The 20,738-nt window shown below is 41.8% G+C and overlaps 1 protein-coding gene across 1 annotated transcript in view; it reads right to left on the bottom strand.

Annotated features, from left to right (window-relative positions):
* plxnc1 (plexin C1) overlaps positions 1-14,621 on the bottom strand; it is a 47,642-nt gene extending 33,021 nt beyond the window's left edge. The window contains exons 1-16 of the mRNA XM_039792449.1: positions 13,211-14,621; positions 12,996-13,118; positions 9,087-9,221; positions 8,402-8,502; positions 8,222-8,327; positions 7,953-8,112; positions 7,686-7,788; positions 6,187-6,262; positions 5,652-5,693; positions 5,386-5,519; positions 3,923-4,102; positions 2,008-2,116; positions 1,266-1,436; positions 1,015-1,182; positions 719-818; positions 464-565 (exon numbers count right to left, since the gene is read on the bottom strand). Coding sequence (XP_039648383.1) covers positions 464-565; positions 719-818; positions 1,015-1,182; positions 1,266-1,436; positions 2,008-2,116; positions 3,923-4,102; positions 5,386-5,519; positions 5,652-5,693; positions 6,187-6,262; positions 7,686-7,788; positions 7,953-8,112; positions 8,222-8,327; positions 8,402-8,502; positions 9,087-9,221; positions 12,996-13,118; positions 13,211-14,221 — 2,821 coding nt within the window. The 5' untranslated portion in view covers positions 14,222-14,621. The remainder of the gene's footprint in view (positions 1-463; positions 566-718; positions 819-1,014; positions 1,183-1,265; positions 1,437-2,007; positions 2,117-3,922; positions 4,103-5,385; positions 5,520-5,651; positions 5,694-6,186; positions 6,263-7,685; positions 7,789-7,952; positions 8,113-8,221; positions 8,328-8,401; positions 8,503-9,086; positions 9,222-12,995; positions 13,119-13,210) is intronic.
* Between the last annotated feature and the right edge of the window lie 6,117 nt (positions 14,622-20,738).

The following is a 20,738-nucleotide window of genomic DNA, read 5'->3' as shown; positions in this document are numbered from 1 at the left end:
TACAAATTCTTTTAACAAAAGAAAACAACTTTCTCTAAATATTGTATAAACAAAAGCAGTCATACAATAGTTTTGCCTAAAAAGAGAATGGCAGCTCAGTGGTGGCCTTGTATGGCTTCATGCACAAAGTCTATTTTGGCAAACGTGAGCATTTACAGAGTATACAGTATACAGAGGCACATAAGAGAAGTAGATTATGCTGCAGGAGTGGCTTGAGAAGTTTCAATGGAAGTTTTGATACTTATCCAATTTGTATTCTTTTTTCCACTGTTTGAACTGGTCAGTATTGGAATCATCTATTGCAACCCACATGAATCCAGGCTGTTCACAGCCACTGTTCTCCAGGAAAGACTAAACTAAACATTTCTACAGGGGATGTGTGCTCAATACCCAATATATGGGCTCACCTTAACGTTAAACTACAGATGCATTTTGAAATGCATTGTGAAAATGTGTTGCTAACCTTGTCTAATGTCATTCCTGATGTCGAGCTCCAGGGCTTCCATACGCTTGTTCATCTTAGCAGTGAGCTTGTTCTGTTGGCTTCGGTAGACGATCACCACGGCTGAAAGACACAACCAAGCAGACAAAGAGACTCTAGTAAATAAAAATAGAAAATGGTCTTCCTGTTAAGGTTTGACCTGTATCGGCTTTTGAGGCTGCTAGTGGACCAAAATGGGTCAAATCATTCCTCATCATCCCTACTTTGTTTACTTACCTACAATAATGCAGGGTATCAGCAGAAGGACAAGAAGCATCAGGTACAGATTGAATGAAGAGCTAATGTTCAGTGTCACTGTCTTGTCTCCATACTTTATCTGTAAAAAAGCAATATATATAAGGAATTTTAAAGAGCGCAAATACATGTTTACTACTTTGAAAAAGTCTAACTATTGCAGAGAAACAAATATACTTCTGAGGACTTTTGATTTATTTGGTACCACATTATACTGTTGTAACTATTATCACAATATAGTATTGTCTAGCTTGGTGTCGTGTGGCTGAAAGATTTACCATTAACTGCTGAAAGTTAGCGTTGGCTGTCCTTTTAATCTCACAGATGAAAAAGTCAGTTTCATTACTGGTTTCTTTGGTTTTCATGATGCAGGGGTGTTGGTTTTCTTCCTCAACGCCCCACACCTCCAAGTCTGCTACGGTCATCTCCAGTTTGTCTGCCTTTTTCTGAAGTAACAACAGAGACAAACACTGACCTTTTCTGTACTCATGTCAAATATTTGTGCATGTGTGCTAAAAATATGCATTACCTGTATGGTGATGCGCATATCGTCCCCTGTCCTTGTGGATGTGAAGCTAGTGAACTCGGGCTCTGGATAGTAGGTCATTGGTAGGCAGGCCAAGGTTTCATTGGCTACTTTCAGAAACACAGTGCTAGTAGAAATATCTTTTTCAGCTGCAGGTGTGTCATAGGTGAGACTCTGCAGAAAGTTTGAAAAACATGATGTGTTATATATATATATAATATACCATAATCTGTAAATGGCTTAACATGACATGGTGAAAATGGTGACATGGTAAACTTAGCAATGTAATGTGACATGACGACTGCACAGCATAATACAATATAACCATGTTACACTGGTTGAGATAAAACAACAACATATGCTAATACAACATAAGACATAAATAGGATGCCAAATAAGATTAAATATTAGATGATGTAACATACTGCAGCCTAACAAAAAGAACATGTCATAGCATGACGTAACAGGTAACGTAACTGGACATAAAATTTGACTTAATTCACTCTGCAAGTTTTTGCATGTGTATTGAAGCTTGTGACTACAATGTCATGTATTATATTAAACTTAATGAAGTGTTACATGACATAATGCTAGAAGAGTACATGTGATGTGACATGTGTGACAATACTATAATTTGGCATGTTGTCATGAAACGTGACAATGTACTGTAATGCAGCATGATATGATGCGACATAATTAATGTAAGACAAATATACAATAGGACTTGTTTCGTCTACACACCAACCTGATGGTTCCTGTTCTTAGGAGGTCTGACTTCCTGCGGGGCGTGGCTGTGCGTGACCCCTTCCACAAACTCCAGGTGGGATCCCATGAGTGTGATCTTCCTCTTCCCACTACAGGACACAGAGCAGCAGCCAATCAGAAAATGACTTATTTAATACAGATTCAATACCAAAGAAAGTTTTTGTTTTGTTTACCATGACAGCCTGATATGATGGTAAAAACACATCTGTGACTACCACCTTTATATAAGGGTTACCTACATATGAGAATTTAAGTTTAAATCTCTCATTGTGGTCCCTGGAAGCTTCAGTGTTCACTACAACTTACAATATAACTGGACTAAAATATGATGAAAATGTAAAAGAACATAAGAAAAGGCTGGGATGTGCTAAAATACATTAGGATCATCACTCAATTGGGCCAAAGTATTCGACCAACTCAAAGACAAACCAATACAGACTGCTGACTAGCACCCTAGTTTTCCTTCAAGAATTTGCATCACAACCACCAGAACAATGAAGAGAGCACAATAGAAATCTGTGTAGGCTTACTGGTGGTTGTAAGTGACAAACCACCATACTGGAAATCACTTTGAGGAAGGGCTGAGCTTCTGTGCAATGGTGCGTGGTGAAATGATGACATTGAGGTAAAAGCTCCGTTGTTCTTAAGTTAAAACTTATCGCCTCTTTATGTTAACATAATGGTGACAAATTAATACCTATGGTCCTGAGATTATTACATTTTTTATGTGTATCTTCCAGCTACATGTACATAAATTGTTTTTGCACGTTAACAAGCAACAGTGTTACAGACGTTTTAGAATAAAGGCAGAAGTGACATCTTCGGTTGCCGCAACTAAAAGGGAAGTGATCTTATGGTTAAAGATATTGGTTTGGGGAAGTGTCTGTCTTTCTGCATGAGATGCCCCCCAACCTGTAACTGTTTACTCACTTACCGACATTGTTTCCTAGAATAAGACTCAGTCAATTCTATTGAAATTAGTCAAAGCACTGGGGACTCATCACATAATAGCCTACCTACGTTTTCACTGCCCTTTCTGGGTGTCTTTTAGTGTTGACAGCGCTGTTTAGAGCATTCATAATGCCAAAGTATCAAGTAAGAATGTTAATTAAGTTCTAATAACTTAGTGATAACCATGATGTAGACCATTGCGTTTATCTTTTAAGACCACATTTCCTATCAACCCATGTGGGCTTTATAATGCCTCACTATTGAAAGGGGCTGAAGTTCATGTGTTTGTTCATAATCATTATTCTACTGTTTCAATAATGATTAGGTTGAGATTTATTGATAGCAGCATGCTGCATGTGCCACTTCAAATTCATTGTCAGAGTGTCCTGCTGAAAGAAGCTTTTCTTGGTCCATCTCCAAAAAAACCTAGCACTCATGTGCTAATAGTTGTAATATTTTTTCACTCCTCCACTCACCACTTTAGGATAATATGAGAAAGAAGTTTTCTGGTTAAAAACATTGCCAAAAGGCAAAATTAATGCAAAGCTACACTCATATCCTCTTTTCATATATATATATATCATCAGAAACAAGACTATGCTATAACATAAGTGGCTTAACATAAACACCGTTTTAGGGGTTATTTAGAATCATCATTCATCAACATACAGTGAATCAGGTTGCAGTAGCCTATTCTTGTTCTGTTCCTTATTTATTAGGTAGGTGCTCATGGACAGTATAAAGAAATGAAATTGAGACATCTACACAGCTGTATTTGTTTATATTAATAAATGGCACTTTTTTGAAGTATTTAATGTGTCAACTCTCACTGATTCTTGCTTACTCATTACATTGCTTTAGTACTTTTAAGATCTTATGTGGTGGGCCGGCCTGGGCCAAAATGCCAGGGCCGATTTTTGGTCCTAGTCCGTCCCTGGTCATACCTAATCCAGGTGCTGCTTGGTACAATGTGGGTGCAGGATGGGGATGACCGGTAGGTGATTGTAGCATTGCCATGGCAACTACCATCTGGGAGGAGAACACATACTTTGACCACGCCTTTATTATCGGCACTGGGAATGTGGAACGTCAGTTTCACACCAGTGTTGTTCCACACAGGAGATCTGATCAGAGCACACAGACAGACAGACAGACAGACAGACAGACAGACAGACAGAGTGAGAGAGAGAGAGAGAGAGAAGAGAGAGAGAGAGTGAGACAATGACAGAGAGAAACATGTTAGTCTCACTGAGATCAAGACCCACTAAATTTGTAATGAAAAATAGTTAAAAACATTGTTACAATAACTGAAATTGAAAAAAATCTGCCTCAACATAAATGAACATCAGTTTAAACTTTGTGAAATAAGTTTGATATGTTTAACACAATGCTAACTGCCATTAAAAAACATTAACACTTAAATAAAAGAGAATTAGAAAAACAAAAAAATGTCTTCTAAAAATTAGAAACAACTCTAAAGCAAGCCTATGAAGCACACTCAGCTTTACTTGCAAGTTGATGCTCAGAAACCAAAATGTCTGTCTGAGCTGACAAGCAAAGGGTGTCGGTTTACACTTTAAGAATAAAAAATCCAGTTTCTGAAAGAGCTGTGAAGTATTGGCTAGATTTTCTAAAACTTGTTACACCACGTATCATATTCACTCTCCAGTACCACCATTATGGCCCACGTTAAAATAGAGTAGCATAGGCCTACCCTATTCAGCTATGGACAGTTCACGCAGGAGACTGGTTGGTTCATAAGAACATTATTTATTGTTGACAGCCACAGACACACTGTACTTCCTCCGTCCCTGCAGCTCGTAACTATTTATGGATGTATGCGCAGTCCGTTCACAAACGTGACTACGTAGCAGGCTGATCTCAAAACAAAAATATTTCAACGCAAGGAAACCCTTATTTCAAATTACTTTGGACTGATCATGGTTTAAGTATTATTATTAGAAATGTTGTAGTATTTCTACAGTATTATGTTTTTAAAGATTATTTTTTGGGGCTTTTCCACCTTTAATTTGACAGGACAGCTAGGTGATAAAGGGGAGGGGGGGGGAAGAAATGCAGGAAATCATCACTGTGTCGGATTCAAACCCTGGACCTATGCGTCGAGGCATAAACCTCCAAGTATATGTGCTCTACCCAGTATATATATATTTTTTAAATATATCAGAGATTCCATCCATGTACCACTACAGGGAGCTCACGTACCACCAGTGGTGCTGGTACCACAGGTTGAGAACCAGTGGACTAGACAGTCATTGATAAGTATCAAGTCAACTGTCAAAACTGTCAATTTGATGAATATATCAATTTGTAATATTGATGACTTTTCCCTTTTGTAATTGCCATCTTTAAAACGTAATTCATAGTGCGAGCATAATCTTAGTCTTACTCTTGTGGAGTGCAGTCCATGTCCGCTTGGATCCTCACTCTGGTCACATCACTGAGGTTAGAACCAGACAGCACTGCATGGTTTCTGCCGTAGAAAGACACCACACTGGGAGTGATGGAGGAGATCTTGGGATTCTGACAGTAAAACACACACAAAGATATCCAGTTTGAATGCATTATCTTCGACTGATGTTTTAATCTCTACTGAATGTGACTAAAGTGAGAATCAGAGGGAAAATGTGTTTGAGAATTAAGGATTAGACTCACAGAAAAGTTCATCCCTGACTCCATCTTTTGGCAAACACTGTCCTGCAGGAGGAAGTTAGGAGAAGAAATGAAGCATGACATTCACTTTGAAGGTTCTATTAAGAGTTGATTCAAGACCTGTTTCAGCTAACGTTAGCTTAAAAAAGCTGGAAATAATAAGTAAGAAATCAGCTTGCTTTGGGTATATTCCAACAACTATAATACAGTCGTATGTGCTGGATGTTCAGAAATAGCAAATGTAACATCTTGGTTTAAGAAGCGGTTAGCTTAACTAATTACTGATCAGCAATAGATGTGTCTCCCCCTGTCCTCGTAGTGAAGGTGACATCTTTGCAAAGTGTCTAAACTCTGAACAGCTTTGAGCAGACAGAAATGTGGTGAGTGAGTTAATGACTTGCTTGCTAACATTAGCTAACGAGACACAACATGTAAATAACATACATTTCTTTTTCTAACTTTTGATGGAAGCTAGTAGTTTGTTTCCCCTTTGTACTAATATCAGATTGGAATCATAATGAATTAAAAATATAATTACATTCCCCACTCCTTGATTTGCCCAGGAACAGCCTTTTTCGCTCCAGCTACATCCGGCACCGATACACTGCCGACACCTGCAAGAAAACAAATGTTACAACCTATTATTACTGTTAACACTCAAATATAAATCATAATGATTTAACACAAAGACCACAAGATAGGAATACTGTATATGCTACCTGATCAGAATCAGAAAAGTTTTTTTTGCCAAGTAAGTAACACTTACAAGGAATTTACTTTAGTGGTTGGTGAATACATAAAACATAATAAACATTAATATAAAATAAACAATAAATACAGAAACAAATATATACAAAATAGCTGTTTAACATAAGAAAAAAAAGAGGCTGAATTGTTTAGTGCAGAATTTGCAAAAAAATATAGTATGTGCAATGGGCAGGTGTATAGTCCAGGACGTATTAAGGCCAAGTCTGAGGACTAGGGGTCGGGGGTTAAGAGTCAATGTCAGTGAGGGTCCGGGGCCTTGTTAATAAGGCTGACTGCAGAGGGGAAAAAACTGTGGGTTGAGGTTTGGTCCGGATGATTTGAGATGGCAACCTCCTGCCTGAGGGGAGGGGTTCAAACTGTTTGTGGTGAAGAAACACGACCGCTGACAACCACATTCAACAAAGCAATCCTGCGCCTCTCCACTCTACACAACAACTTTCTCTCTCTCTCTCTGTGTGTGTTTGGTAGTCACCCACCAACCCCCACCACCTCCAGCCAGGCCAGTCTCACGTGTGTGTGCGTGTGTGTGTGTGTGTGTGTGTGTGTGTGTGTGTGTGTGTCACACTCTCTTTGTCTGTGTGTCTCTCTGTGTGCCCGACCACCTGTCTAGACACAGCTGAGAAGTCAAGAAAGCCTAAATAACTATAAACCTGGGTGTTTAATCTTGAATGTGTTTTATTTTGTAAAGAATCTGGCTACACTGTGGCATTCCTGTGTTAGATTACCTAACTGAGATGACGCAACTGCCGCTGCAGCACACGGGCTGGTTGGATTCATATTATTGTATATTTTCAGACATATTTGAACTTTTGAAAAAAGAAACTTTGAAAAACATTTTAGACATAATTTGGCGGGCCCCCCTGCACTTACTCTGAGGACCCCCTAGGGGTCACGGACCCCCTGTTGAATATCTCTGCTTTATATACAAAGTTTTTGATTACTGCCATGTGTGGGTCAATATGTGTTTGTGTGTTCAGCTTTCAGTTGTATGCATGTGTCTTATGTCAGTTGGATGCCTGAGGTTGAGTTTACAGCTAAAATGTATATTTGTACTTCTTCACATTGATTCTCAATAGATAAACCTTGGCATGACAGAAATAAAGAACAACCAGATTCCGGAACAAGACAAGGTTACATTATTTTTTCTGTATAACTGGGTCCTGATAATTAATCTTGAAATAGGTCTTTTGTTTTTCAGCTCTCTCTTTGATCATTTATCTTAGACATGATCTGTCTACTTAGATTTCTTTAAAATGGTAGTGGACTTACAGGACAGAAGTTGGCGGTCCCTCGATGTCTGAGCAGTTGGACAGCTTCAGTGCTTTAGACAATTGTGTCGTCCCAACTCTAATCTTAACTGTGACATGCAGGCCTGTTAAGGGAAAAAAGAAGTGAATATGTGATGTCTTGGAACAATATATAACATTAAACAACACAGATTTCTCAACTTCATTTGAGGGTTCTTGTGACAGTGAAAGTCATTGATCTTCAGGTTTTAAATTCACTGGATTATTGTATTTATCACATGTCACTGACCTCCAGCAGGAAGTGTGCTATTAGAAAGGACGCAGGTGCATTGTGGGAATTGTTGAGGAAGGCCGTCTCTGCAAAGCTTACTGGAACTTGCAGAGAATTGACAGGCGAAGTTAGACACCTTCTGACCCACACTCAGATGTGTCTGGATGTTAAGTGTGATCTGAGAAAGGAAGAATTGTGTGAAGAAGTGTTTGGGGAAAAAAAAACAAAAAAAAAAAAACCTGACAGTCACAACTGAATCAAGTTAAAAGCCTGTAAGTAATCTTCACCTGGCCTGTGTCGTCCTTTACAACTTTGTAGGAAACCATTTTCTGTTGAGAATCGTCAGGAATGGATAACCAGTCTGAATCTTGACAGTCATCTTCAAATGTGCAACTAGGAGGAGAACATTATGTTTTAACCAAGTTCATAATTCTTTGAAGCTGTCACCTGCAGATGTTGTTCCTGACCTTTTTTTAGTGCCACACCAGACACAGTACGGATCCTGTGCAGACCAACAGTCCTGCACATTTGTGTATGTGCTGCACTTTGACACAGGTACACGCTTCATCTAGAACAAAACATAGCAACACTTTAAAATATAGCATTTGTACATAAGACATTGTGATAATAAAATAATCTGAACCATTTAAAGTATTCATAAGCTCCCACGGCCTCACACGTGACACATGCACTGTTGTAATGTAACAAAGTACAAATATTTAGTTACTGTACTTACGTAGAATTTTCATGTATCTTTACTTTGTTATTTATATTTCTGGAAACTTTTACTCCACTACATTTCCCCTCAGCAAAATCGTACATTGGAGTGAAAGATTCTTCCTCACAAACAATGAATATTCTGTTTCTGTTTTTCTCTTTGTTGCTGTCATACTTTGAATTTGATGTTTAAGGAGGTTTGGAAACCCTGTAAATTATGCTTTACTATAAGGAAGCCACAATAAAGTTCATAATCAAGGTTTTTACTTTACCTTCTATTATTTAAGTATTTAATATCAGAAAATTACCTTTGATACTTAAGTACAGCAAAGATCAGACTTTAAGACTTTTACTTAAGTAATATTCTAAAAGGTGACTTTAACTTCTAACTACTAAGTATTTATACAAGACTGGATACATGTACAATGCACCTACCTGGTTTCTAAGTGGCAGGTACACGTGTTTAAGATCCACTTGATCCAGAAGCATTTTGGGAAACACTTGGCGGTCGTCAGTGGCCCTGTAGAGCACCCTGGGACAGGTGGTGTGATAGTTTTTGTCCACAGCAAGCTGACAACAACAACAATGTAGCTTAGTTATGTTTCTGGTAGACTAAGCTGCTGTGCTGGTAAAGATCAAAGGTTATGGTTTAATGGGTGGATTAAAAACTTGTATTGCGTGAAGTGAGCCAACAAACTAAGCTGGAGAGAGGGAACTCCTCTGGTCAGAAAATGTTAGTGGGAACAAATAGTTTTTTAATCAATTAATGTTAAAAGGTCAGCAGGCTAACAAACTGTATGCTAGTATGGCTAATTTGAATTTGGAAGGTTGGCTTGCCTGACCAGGTAACCTGGATAATAGAATATTTAAGGTAGGCTTTATAATAGTGGCTCACTTGGTTTTGCCTTACCTCTTGTTTTCACAGTGTTATTTAGCCAGCAAAATGGATTCTTTGGCTCTTTCTATTAAGATTTAGCCAAACCCCAAACCATTTTTGCCTTAAAAGGATTCGTACATGACATTCAGAACATTAATATAGCAGCAAACAACTATTTGCTATGTAAAGATATAGTGGAGTAATGGTGTCCTGAGCAGAGAATAAAGTTACAATCCCTCTGTGTGTGCTGTAATCTGACCTTCTCTGTTCTTCGCCAATTGTACATGTTTGTCTGCATGTGGGTGTCACACTATGTTGATATTTCATGAATTGGGGAACTAACTAAATTGAATTCAACCAAGGGTATCACATGTCCCTAACTAGTATATTAGACCTGTACAAACAAAATATTAAGAAAACGATCTGCTGCTGCAATCCATGGCTGTGTGGACTGAGTAGAGGTAGAGTTGCATTTCCTGATGAGTCGGTGGTTCAGGCATCTTATACACGTCAAGCCACTTGCTAATGACCACCACCATTAAGGTTGTTGAGGAAAACTTTAATCCATTAATGCCCTTCAGTCCTAATAGGGACGCTGTGTTGTCCTCTGACAACACTACAAGCTGAAACCAGCAAAAAAAAAAAAAGGTTTCTGTTGAGTTTCTGTCATTATGTCCAAATCATGTCACTTCCACTTGATACTGTGATACAACTATATTTGGTACTGCTCAGGCTAAATGTTTAAGCAGAAATTACATGGTGTCTCCCTCTTCAGCCTCACCCTCACTCCGTGTACGTCCTGGAGTTTTTCAGGTTCCGTCATGCTTCACATCCCCCTTTTGTGAGTTTACCTCCTCTGGAGATCACCTGACCACTCACCTGTCTGCACAGCTGGACCTACTTTCCTCAGTCAGTCAGTCTCATTGTATATGGAGAGCAGCTAGTTTTTAGTTTCCCTAGTGCCTACATTGCCATGCTGCTGTAGATGCTTGTTGCCAGTTATCTGCGAGTTTGACTTGCATCTTGCCTCGGTGCCTACCCTCCGGCCTCAGACTACCCATGGATCTGTTTGCCTGTTCTGACTGCCCAACTGTTGACAGTTGTTGACTGATGGATATTTGAAGTAAAACTGCCTTTAACTGTTCTTACCCTCTCAAAGTGGCTGCATGTGGGCCCTGCTTCTGGTAAACTGTGACAGGAAATGCATCTTACACTAGATGTTAAGAGGGAAAGGGTTGAGGCTGAGAGTGGGTATGTTGTTATTGGGGTCAATAGGTGGCTTTCTGCCAAGAAGTTTGGTTATAGTGGTTTGACCTGCTCCATCCAACCCTGTACACACCAACGCTACCCTGACAGGGAACCTACAATCCCACCACACGATTTGTCACATCAGATTTGATCTCATGATGAAAATGGGCAGATGTTAGAGAGTAAAATACATAAGTGTGATGATGATCATGGTATTATGTTAATTTGTGTTTCTTTTTGAAGTAGTATACTTGTGTATAATTTAACAAAATTAAACTAATTTAGGTCCCATATTGTAAACAGTGAGACTTCAATTATTAGGCAGGTCAAGATGCTTATATAAAAAGAAATGAGCATTTTATTGTATAAACAAATAATGCTATTTGGTATGTCTGATACTTGACCCCACCCAGGCAAATTCTCACCACCAATAGGTTGCATAGGTTTATACAGTACAGGCCAAAAGTTTGGACACACCTTCTCATTCAATGTGTTTCTTTATTTTCATGACTATTTACATTGTATATTTTCACTGAAGGCATCAAAACTATGAATGAACACATATGGAATTATGTACTTAACAAAAAAGTGTGAAATAACTGAAAACATGTCTTATATTTTAGATTCCTCAAAGTAGCCACCCTTTGCTTTTTTTGATAACTCTGCAAACCCTTGGTGTTCTCTCAATGAGCTTCATGAGGTAGTCGCCTGAAATGGTTTTCACTTCACAGGTGTGCTTTGTCAGGGTTAGTTAGTGGAATTTTTTCCCTTATTAATAAAAAAAGCAAAGGGTGGCTACTTTGAAGAATCTAAAATATAAGACATGTTTTCAGTTATTTCACACTTTTTTGTTAAGTACATAATTCCATATGTGTTCATTCATAGTTTTGATGCCTTCAGTGAGAATCTACAATGTAAATAGTCATAAAAAAATAAAAGGAAACGCATTGAATGAGAAAGTGTGTCCAAACTTTTGGCCTGTACTGTACGTATGTTCCAGTTAATTATCTATTATCTACACCACACACAGCATCACAATATCATCTTTAACAACAAAAGGCGAGTGGTCTGCACTTTCTGCATCATTTTTTCTCCAAGCTATCAGCGGTCTTCCCTTATGTGTTACATTTGCCAGCGAGTCAATAGCAAAGCCATTCTTCACTGTTAGGCCTCAGCTGCATAGCTGGGAGAAATACACTTAGGGGTTTTATGAACACTTGTGAAAGTAAACTCAGCATGAAAGAGCTTATTGTGTCTGGCGGAGGGTCACTGTGGAGTGTTCTCAGACTTCTGCTCAATACTATAATCGTGTGAGTGAGCATGTAGAATGCAGAATATTTACTGTCATATCAAGAAGCTGGAGGAAAAAGAAAGGGGATGACAGGAAGCTGTTGGTATTAACCAAAACTATTGCAAGAAATTGGACATTATTTTCTACGCCTTCTGCACTTACACACATCAATAAAATAACATTATGGTTCCAATTTAAGTTGTAATGGAAGCATTTTGGAGCATATTCCTTCCTACACAGCATCTTCCTTCTATCATTTAATAAACACGTTTGTTCAGGAAATATATACAATAGGTTTTCGTGACTTTAAAGTGCTCATATTATGCTAATTTTCAGGTTCATAATTGTATTTAGAGGTTGTACCAGAATAGGTTTATGTGGTTTAATTTTCAGAAAACACTATATATTTGTTGTACTGCACATTGCTGCAGCTCCTCTTTTCACCCTGTGTGTTGAGCTCTCTGTTTTAGCTACAGAGTGAGACATCTCACTTCCGTTCCATCTTTGTTGGGAGTCACACATGCGCAGTAGCTAGGTAAGGACTACTAGCAAGTCAGAAGCAGAGTATGAGGGCGTGCCACGCTACCAGTTAGGCGAGCATTATAACGTGTGTTACAAAGTGACGCACGTTTATCTCTGAAGTAAAGGCTGGACTACAATAGAGCTGTTGAAGCAGTTTGTGAACAGTATTTTCTGTTGGAGATGGTAAGTCCCTTTGGGGTAGACTTTGGGCTTTTTCACTTTGTAAATTTGTTATAACACAATAAACGAAAGGGAAAAAGACAAAAAGCATAATATGAGCACTTTAAGTTAATGTATAGATACTAGTTAATAGAAAAAAACAGAAATTGATTGGTTCATGCCATTACCTGTGTTGTTGAAGTACTGATTATTTCAATAATCGATGTGCATCACTATTTATACACACCTTAATGAGCTGCCCATCTGCTGTCCCAATGAAGAAAACCATCCAGGCCTTGTGTCTCACTGCCAGTACCGAGGTCATGGACTTCTGCCTGAAGAGCACCGCCGTGGGCTTCAGAGTCTTTGGCTGAGAGACAAAAACACATTGATCATCAGATCTGAATCAAACAGACATTTATGGATATCTGAAGACCTTTACAGATCAAAATCAGGACCAACCGGCAGTCTTATCCTGTCAGTGCTGCAGACACTGCAGAAGTCTGGATCTTTATCAGTGTCTCCGGTGAGAGGAGGGCTGATGTCAAACAGTAGCAGCTCTGTGTCGGTGGGTCCTCCGTCCACACTGAACACGCCGCTCCAGAGCACCGGCGGCCCGCCCGGGATCACGGAGGAGGCGAGGAGTCTGCTGCCTCTCCCCCCATCAGAGATGCTGAGGGTCGCTCCCCGCAGCGACCTGAGAGTCTGCGCTTTGTCTGTTTTGCCCTCGAGCCAAATGAGACGGACTCTGTTGCTTGTGTCACTTGAGGGCAGGTTAGAGAAAAGATAAATGGTTAAACTGATCTGAAATCCATCCACATACTCCGCATTGCCTTGAGGACAACGTTTGATCACATCGGTAGAGAACTCGCTAATTTCGGAAAATATAGTTCCGTATTGCTTGTGATTCGTGTTACGAAGTTGTACCGCTTCTGATTCCGTGGAGCAGCTGCTCTTTGTGGATTTGACTTCGTATAGCTGTACGGCAGTCAGAATGTAAGTCTCGGTAGTTGTCTCCTCCACATTCACCAGGAAGCCGATGGATGCGCTGCTGCGCCTTGGGGATCCAACCTGGATGTTCTCCGTATACTGCACATTTGAAATGTTCTTCAGGTCCAGCACCTCGCAGTAACCGCACTCGATCACACCGCAGCTGATCAGAGTTTTATTCTCAACAAAAGGCAATAACATGTTGACGCTGAAAGTCGCGTTCCGCTCATCCGTCTCAGAAACCCGGGAAAACTGCGCATCCATCTGACACCCGCCCTTCAGGATTCCTCTCTGAGTCAGACTCTGGACCAGAGTCAGGTCGTGGCTCAGCTGGTACAGAGTCTCCGCTGTAGCGATGTAAACCGTGTTGGTGGCCACAGCGAAGTGGCGGAGGTCTCCATCAAAAGTGAAGCCTCCATTCTCCTCCAGGCACCGAGCCTCTTCTCCCCAGAGAATGAACAACAGAGCCGGCAGCACGATCATCTTCTTGCAGTGATGACAGCTAAATGCTCACACATAGACGGTCTTCATGGCACTCCGCTCTCCTCCACAGGGTCACTGGTGTCGTGCGTAAAAGCGCAGCGCGCGTCTGTCGAAAAGAGAAGTGTTTAAAAGTGGGAGGGAGCGCGCGCAGCGAAACCGAAAACTAAAATTTCTGAGATACGATTTAGCAACATTACTGTTTCACCCAGCTGGATTTGTCCCACTTTTGCCACGTTTTCAAAGTCTATCCAGTTTTAGTCTAACCATAGAAGCCGTGTGTGCTGTGATGCGAGTTCCAGACGATGACAGCCTTTCATCACATGATATCTACCTCAAGAACCAAAAGCCGAGGCAACACACCAATGCTTAATCAAGCAACAGGGAGTTCTGAATGGTAGAACTCCCTAACCATAATTTACATGGCACATTTGATTCTCAGCATCTACAGGTCATTTAACACCCCCCTTTAGCAGAGTGACAGTAGGCTACAGTATGATTGAGTGTCGGTTACACAGAATTATCAGGTAACCATTTTAGACGTTAATATGCAACTTTCCGCATTTTGAAGCTACATTACAGCAAAGAGTATACCCAGTGTGTTCTGGGTGACATCTAGTGTCAGCTTTGGGAAGTTCTTTCTTCCAGTTGAATGTCAGTGACCAGTTGAATGCAAATAGATGTGACACTACTTGTTAGAATCACTGGTTACTACATTGACAGTGACGACCAGACAGATGGGACACAACAAATGTTTTGTTTACTACTGACTCATAGAAATGAGACTGTCCTACATCACAAAAATGTGACAAGAAGAATGGACTCTTGCTTTTGCACAATATGACCAAAGAAACGAGAAATCAGTCATATCAGAGAGAAACAATTTTTTCACCAACAATCAGCCTTAACTTACGTTTTTGACTTCGTGTTATAGGCTGCTGCTTGAGGATGGTTGGTAGTGTGAGTGGGAAGAAAGGATCAGCATGCAGGCGTTGATTTTATAGATAAATAAAGGGTAAGAAAAAGTTTGGATTATGCCTCTTGAGAGCATAATATAAATATTGATGATAAATATTTTTTTGGTACGAGTACAATTGTGTCAGCTACCATCTAGCTCTAAATCAGGGGGGATTGGTCCCACCTGGGTCACTAATTCCAGAGTTGCTCCCTGATTGGCCACAGACAGCAGGTGACAGTGTACGTTTGTCTACTGTGGAGGTTTTCTTTCTCACTAATTGTTTGCAGATAACCTTAATGAAATTATGCGTTTGTCCTTTTTGTGGCTGATCTGAATACTTTTTTGGTAACACTTTAGATTACAGACAGTTATTTTTTACCTACTGGGTACCTTTTCCTATACTGTAGTTATTTTTCGTGGGTACCTACTGTAGGCTAATTATTTTTTACCTACTGGGTAGGGTACATATAGCCTACTGTGATTATTTTTTTTACCTGGGTATAGGCCTACTGTAGTAATTTTGACCTACTGGTTACCTACACTGTAGTTATTTTTTTACCTACTGAGTACCTAGGCCTACTGTACTTATTTCTTACCTACTGGGTACCTACAGTGCCTTGCGAAAGTATTCGGCCCCCTTGAACTTTTCGACCTTTTGCCACATTTCAGGCCTCAAACATAAAGATATAAAACTGTAATTTTTTGTGAAGAATCAACAACAAGTGGGACACAATCATGAAGTGGAACGAAATTCATTGGATATTTCAAACCTTTTAAACAAATAAAAAACTGAAATATTGGGCGTGCAAAATTATTCAGCCCCCTTAAGTTAATACTTTGTAGCGCCACCTTTGCTGCTGCATTGCTGTACAGCTAGTATATGTCTCTATCAGTTTTGCACATCGAGAGACTGACATTTTTGCCCATTCCTCCTTGCAAAACAGCTCGAGTTCAGTGAGGTTGGATGGAGAGCGTTTGTGAACAGCAGTTTTCAGTTCTTTCCACAGATTCTCGATTGGATTCAGGTCTGGACTTTGACTTGGCCATTCTAACACCTGGATATGTTTATTTGTGAACCATTCCATTGTAGATTTTGCTTTATGTTTTGGATCATTGTCTTGTTGGAAGACAAATCTCCGTCCCAGTCTCAGGTTCTTTGCAGACTCCATCAGGTTTTCTTCCAGAATGGTCCTGTATTTGGCTCCATCCATCTTCCCATCAATTTTAACCATCTTCCCTGTCCCTGCTGAAGAAAAGCAGGCCCAAACCATGATGCTGCCACCACCATGTTTGACAGTGGGGATGGTGCGGGCCAGGGTGATGAGCTGTGTTGCTTTTACGCCAAACATAACGTTTTGCATTGTTGCCAAAAAGTTCGATTTTGGGTTTCATCTGACCACAGCACCTTCTTCCACATGTTTGGTGTGTCTCCCAGGTGGCTTTTGGCAAACTTTAAACGACAACTTTTATGGATATCTTTAAGAAATGGCTTTCTTCTTGCCACTCTTCCATAAAGGGCCAGATTTGTGCAGTATACGACTGATTGTTGTCCTATGGACAGAGTCTCCCACCTCAGCTGTAGATCTCTGCAGTTCATCCAGAGTGATGATGGGCCTCTTGACTGCATCTCTGATCAGTCTTCTCATTGTATGAGCTGAAAGTTTAGGAGGACGGCCGGGTCTTCGTGATTTGTAGTGGTCTGATACTCCTTCCATTTCAATATTATCGCTTGCACAGTGCTCCTTGGGATGTTTAAAGCTTGGGAAATGTTTTTGTATCCAAATCCGGCTTTAAACTTCTCCACACCAGTATCTCGGACCTGCCTGGTGTGTTCCTTGTTCTTCATGATGCTTTCTGCGCTTTAAACGGACCTCTGAGACTATCACAGAGCAGGTGCATTTATACGGAGACTTGATTACACACAGCTGGATTCTATTTATCATCATTAGTCATTTAGGTCAACATTGGATCATTCAGAGATCCTCACTGAACTTCTGGAGAGAGTTTGCTGCACTGAAAGTAAAGGGGCTGAATAATTTTGCCGCCCACTTTTTCCAGTTTTTTATTTGTAAAAAGTTTGAAATAGCCAATGAATTTCGTTCCACTTCATAATTGGGACCCACTTGTTGTTGATTCTTCACAAAAAATTACAGTTTTATATCTTTATGTTTGAGGCCTGAAATGTGGCAAAAGGTCGAAACGTTCAAGGGGGCCGAATACTTTCGCAAGGCACTGTATAATAATATTACAGGGTAAATGCACTAAGCAATGTTCTGGACATTTAGGAGGAAGTTGGAGATAAATTATACTGCAGTTTTTATGTCACTAATCTATATTATATTAGGCTAAGTTTACAAGGTAGGTTACAGTACGACCATAACACTGAGCAAACATCTGGACACCCGGCCCACCTTCTACTGCTAGATGACCATCCCCGCCCACAAACGACCTGCTGATCTTTTTTTCTTCTCACAACTTTACATTTGTTTTGTGGTCAAATAACTTTGTGACACAACCACAGGTAAATGGACCCACAATGCACAACTCAGGTACGCAGTTGCAAAATGTTTATTGCAAAAGTCAGACAACACTCACAGGCAAAGGTATCCAAAAGTGGCAGGCAAAAGGGTAAATCCAAACAGGCAAAAGTCGAAATCCAAGGAATACACAAAACGATAGGGACACTAGGGAATAACGCTCGAAGGCTGTACTCAGGGGAAGCAGACAATCTCGCACTGGGGTAAGGGGAAGACTGAACTTAAATACACTAAACAGAAAGGATAATGAGACACAGGTGCAGAACATTAGGGCGGGGTTGAACAATCACTGACAACAGGAAGTAAACAGAAAACACAAGAAACAACAGGGAACCTTCACAATAAAACAGAAATGTGAACACGACCGAAAAAAAAACAAAAAAGGACACAAGCGTAACACGGAACGTGACAGTACCCCCTCAAAGGCCGACACCGGACGGCCCAGGAACCTCGGGTGCAACCGGTAAAAGTCACGAATGAGATCAGGGTCCAGTATGTTACTGGCTGACACCCAAGACCTCTCCTCAGGGCCGTACCCTCCCAGTCCACGAAACGGCGACCCCTGCCACGCCTCCTGACAGCCAGAAGCCTCTTCACGGTGTAAGCAGGGCCGCCAATCAATCATGCGCGGAGGAGGGGAGTGGGGGTCGGCGAGAACCGCAGGCTCTTCCAGGACTGGCTTCACACGACTGACGTAGGAACGTGGGGTGCACACGCATGGACCTGGGGAGCTTCAATTTCACAGCAACAGGATTTACAACCTTTTTGACAGGGAACGGTCCTACAAAGCAAGGGGGCCAACTTACGGCTCTCCACCCGAAGAGGAAGGTCCGGGTACTCAGCGTCACTCTTCGGCTTCTGCGCTAGACAGGAGCTCGGGATCGACGACGATCAGCAGCTCTCTTGTACATGGAGGACTTGTGGAGCAGAACCCGTCGCGCCCAGGTCCGCTCCTCGGACGGCGAACCAAGGCCTGGGCAGATGGAACTCCAACCTCCCGCTCCAGATCAGCAAAGAGCGGAGGCTGGTAACCGTAAACACACTGGAACGGAGAAAGGGCCAGTCGAGGAGCAGGGCAGTGTGTTGTGGGCGTACTCCACCCAAATCAGCTGTTTGCTCCAGCTAGCAGGATTCCTGGCGGTCAAACATCTTAACCCCACCTCCAACTCCTGATTTAGAGGCGCTCCGACTGGCCATTAGTTGGGGGTGATATCCCGAGGACAAACTAACGGTAGCCCCCAGGAGATTGCAGAACGCCTCCAGAAGCGAGAGATGAACTGGGGTCCCCGATCTGACACCACGTCCTTGGGAAGTCCATGAAGCCTGAACACATTGGGAAGCATAACCTCCGCCAATTCGGCGAGGGAGGGTAACTTGGGCAATGGAACAAAATGAACCATTTTGGAAAATCTGTCAACAATGGTGAGGATAGTAGTATTTCCCTCAGAAAGGGGCAAACCTGTGACGGAAATCCAGAGATATGTCCGACCAAGGTCGAGGAGGGCACTGGAAGAGGGGTGAAGTAATCCAGCAGCGGGTTGATGCGAAGACTTGTGTGTGCGGCAACACAGGGCAGGCCGCCACATACTCCTTGACAGATGCCACGACCCCGGGCCACCAGAACCGTTGTCGCACCACAAACACGGTCCTTCTCACTCCTGGGTGACACGACAGCAAACTGGTGTGGGCCCAATGGACGACCTGAGACCTGAGCTCGGAGGGACAAAATCGCGGTCCGGCGGACAGCCGACCGGACAGGTAAGTCAACGGTAGCACGTTTCACTCGCTCCTCCACCTCCCATGACACAGCACCAATGACACAGGAACCAGGAAGAATGGTCTCGTCCGATTTAGGGAGAGAGTCAGTATCAAACAGTCGAGACAAAGCATCGGGTTTGGCATTCTTGGAACCGGGACGATAAGACAGGGAGAAGTTGAAACGATTGAAAAACAGAGCCCACCTGGCTTGACGGGAGTTGGGCGTCCGCGCAAAGCGGGCAGGATACTCCAGGTTCTTGTGGTCTGTCCACACCAAGAATGGATGCGCCCCCCTCCAGCCAGTGTCTCCACTCCTCCAACGCCACTTTCACCGCCAGCAACTCCCGATTGCCAACATCATAGTTCCTTTCAGCCGGTGACAATCTCCGGGAGAGAAAAGCACAGGGTGAAGCTTACCATCCGAGGCAAGGCGTTGAGACAGGATAGCACCCAGCCCAACATTGGAGGCGTCCACCTCCACCACAAACTGTCGGCCGGGATCAGGCATGGTAAGAACAGGAGCCGACACAAAACGTTCCTTCAGGACCCGAAAGGCAGAGTCTGCTTGAGGGGTCCACTCGTACCTGGACTTGGAAGAGGTCAGTTTATGCAATGGTGCAGCTACCGAACTGAAATTTCTGATAAACTTCCGATAGAAATTAGCAAACCCCAGAAACCGTTGAACCTCCTTGCGGTTAGTGGGGACAGGCCACTCTTTGACAGCTTTGACCTTCTCTGGATCCATGCTCATCACCCCCTCGGCCACCACATAACCCAGAAAAGAAACCTTGGGAACATGAAACTCACATTTCTCCGCCTTGACAAACAGGTCATTGATCAGCAGTTTCTGTAGAACGGCACGGACATGGTTAATATGTTCTGCAAGGTTACGTGAAAAAATCAGAATGTCATCAAGATACACAAACACAAAGACATTTAGCATATCTCGAAGAACATCATTGACAAAAGCTTGAAAAACAGCAGGGGCATTGGTCAAACCAAAAGGCATAACCAAATACTCATAATGTCCAGTAGGAGTGTTAAAGGCAGTCTTCCATTCGTCCCCCCCTCCTAATCCTCACCAGATGATATGCGTTTCTTAAGTCAAGCTTGGTAAACACAGTAGCGTCTTGCAACAGTTCAAAAGCCGGAGGAGAGTAACGGAGGGGGTACCTGTTTTTCACGGTGATGTCATTGAGTCCACGGTAGTCTATACAGGGTCGCAATGACCCGGCCCTTCTTCCCCGAAGAAGAAGTCCAGCTCCGC

This window comes from Perca fluviatilis, chromosome 23, assembly GCF_010015445.1.
Source record: "Perca fluviatilis chromosome 23, GENO_Pfluv_1.0, whole genome shotgun sequence".
Lineage (NCBI taxonomy): Eukaryota > Metazoa > Chordata > Actinopteri > Perciformes > Percidae > Perca > Perca fluviatilis.
This window is presented reverse-complemented; position numbering and strand designations above follow the sequence as displayed.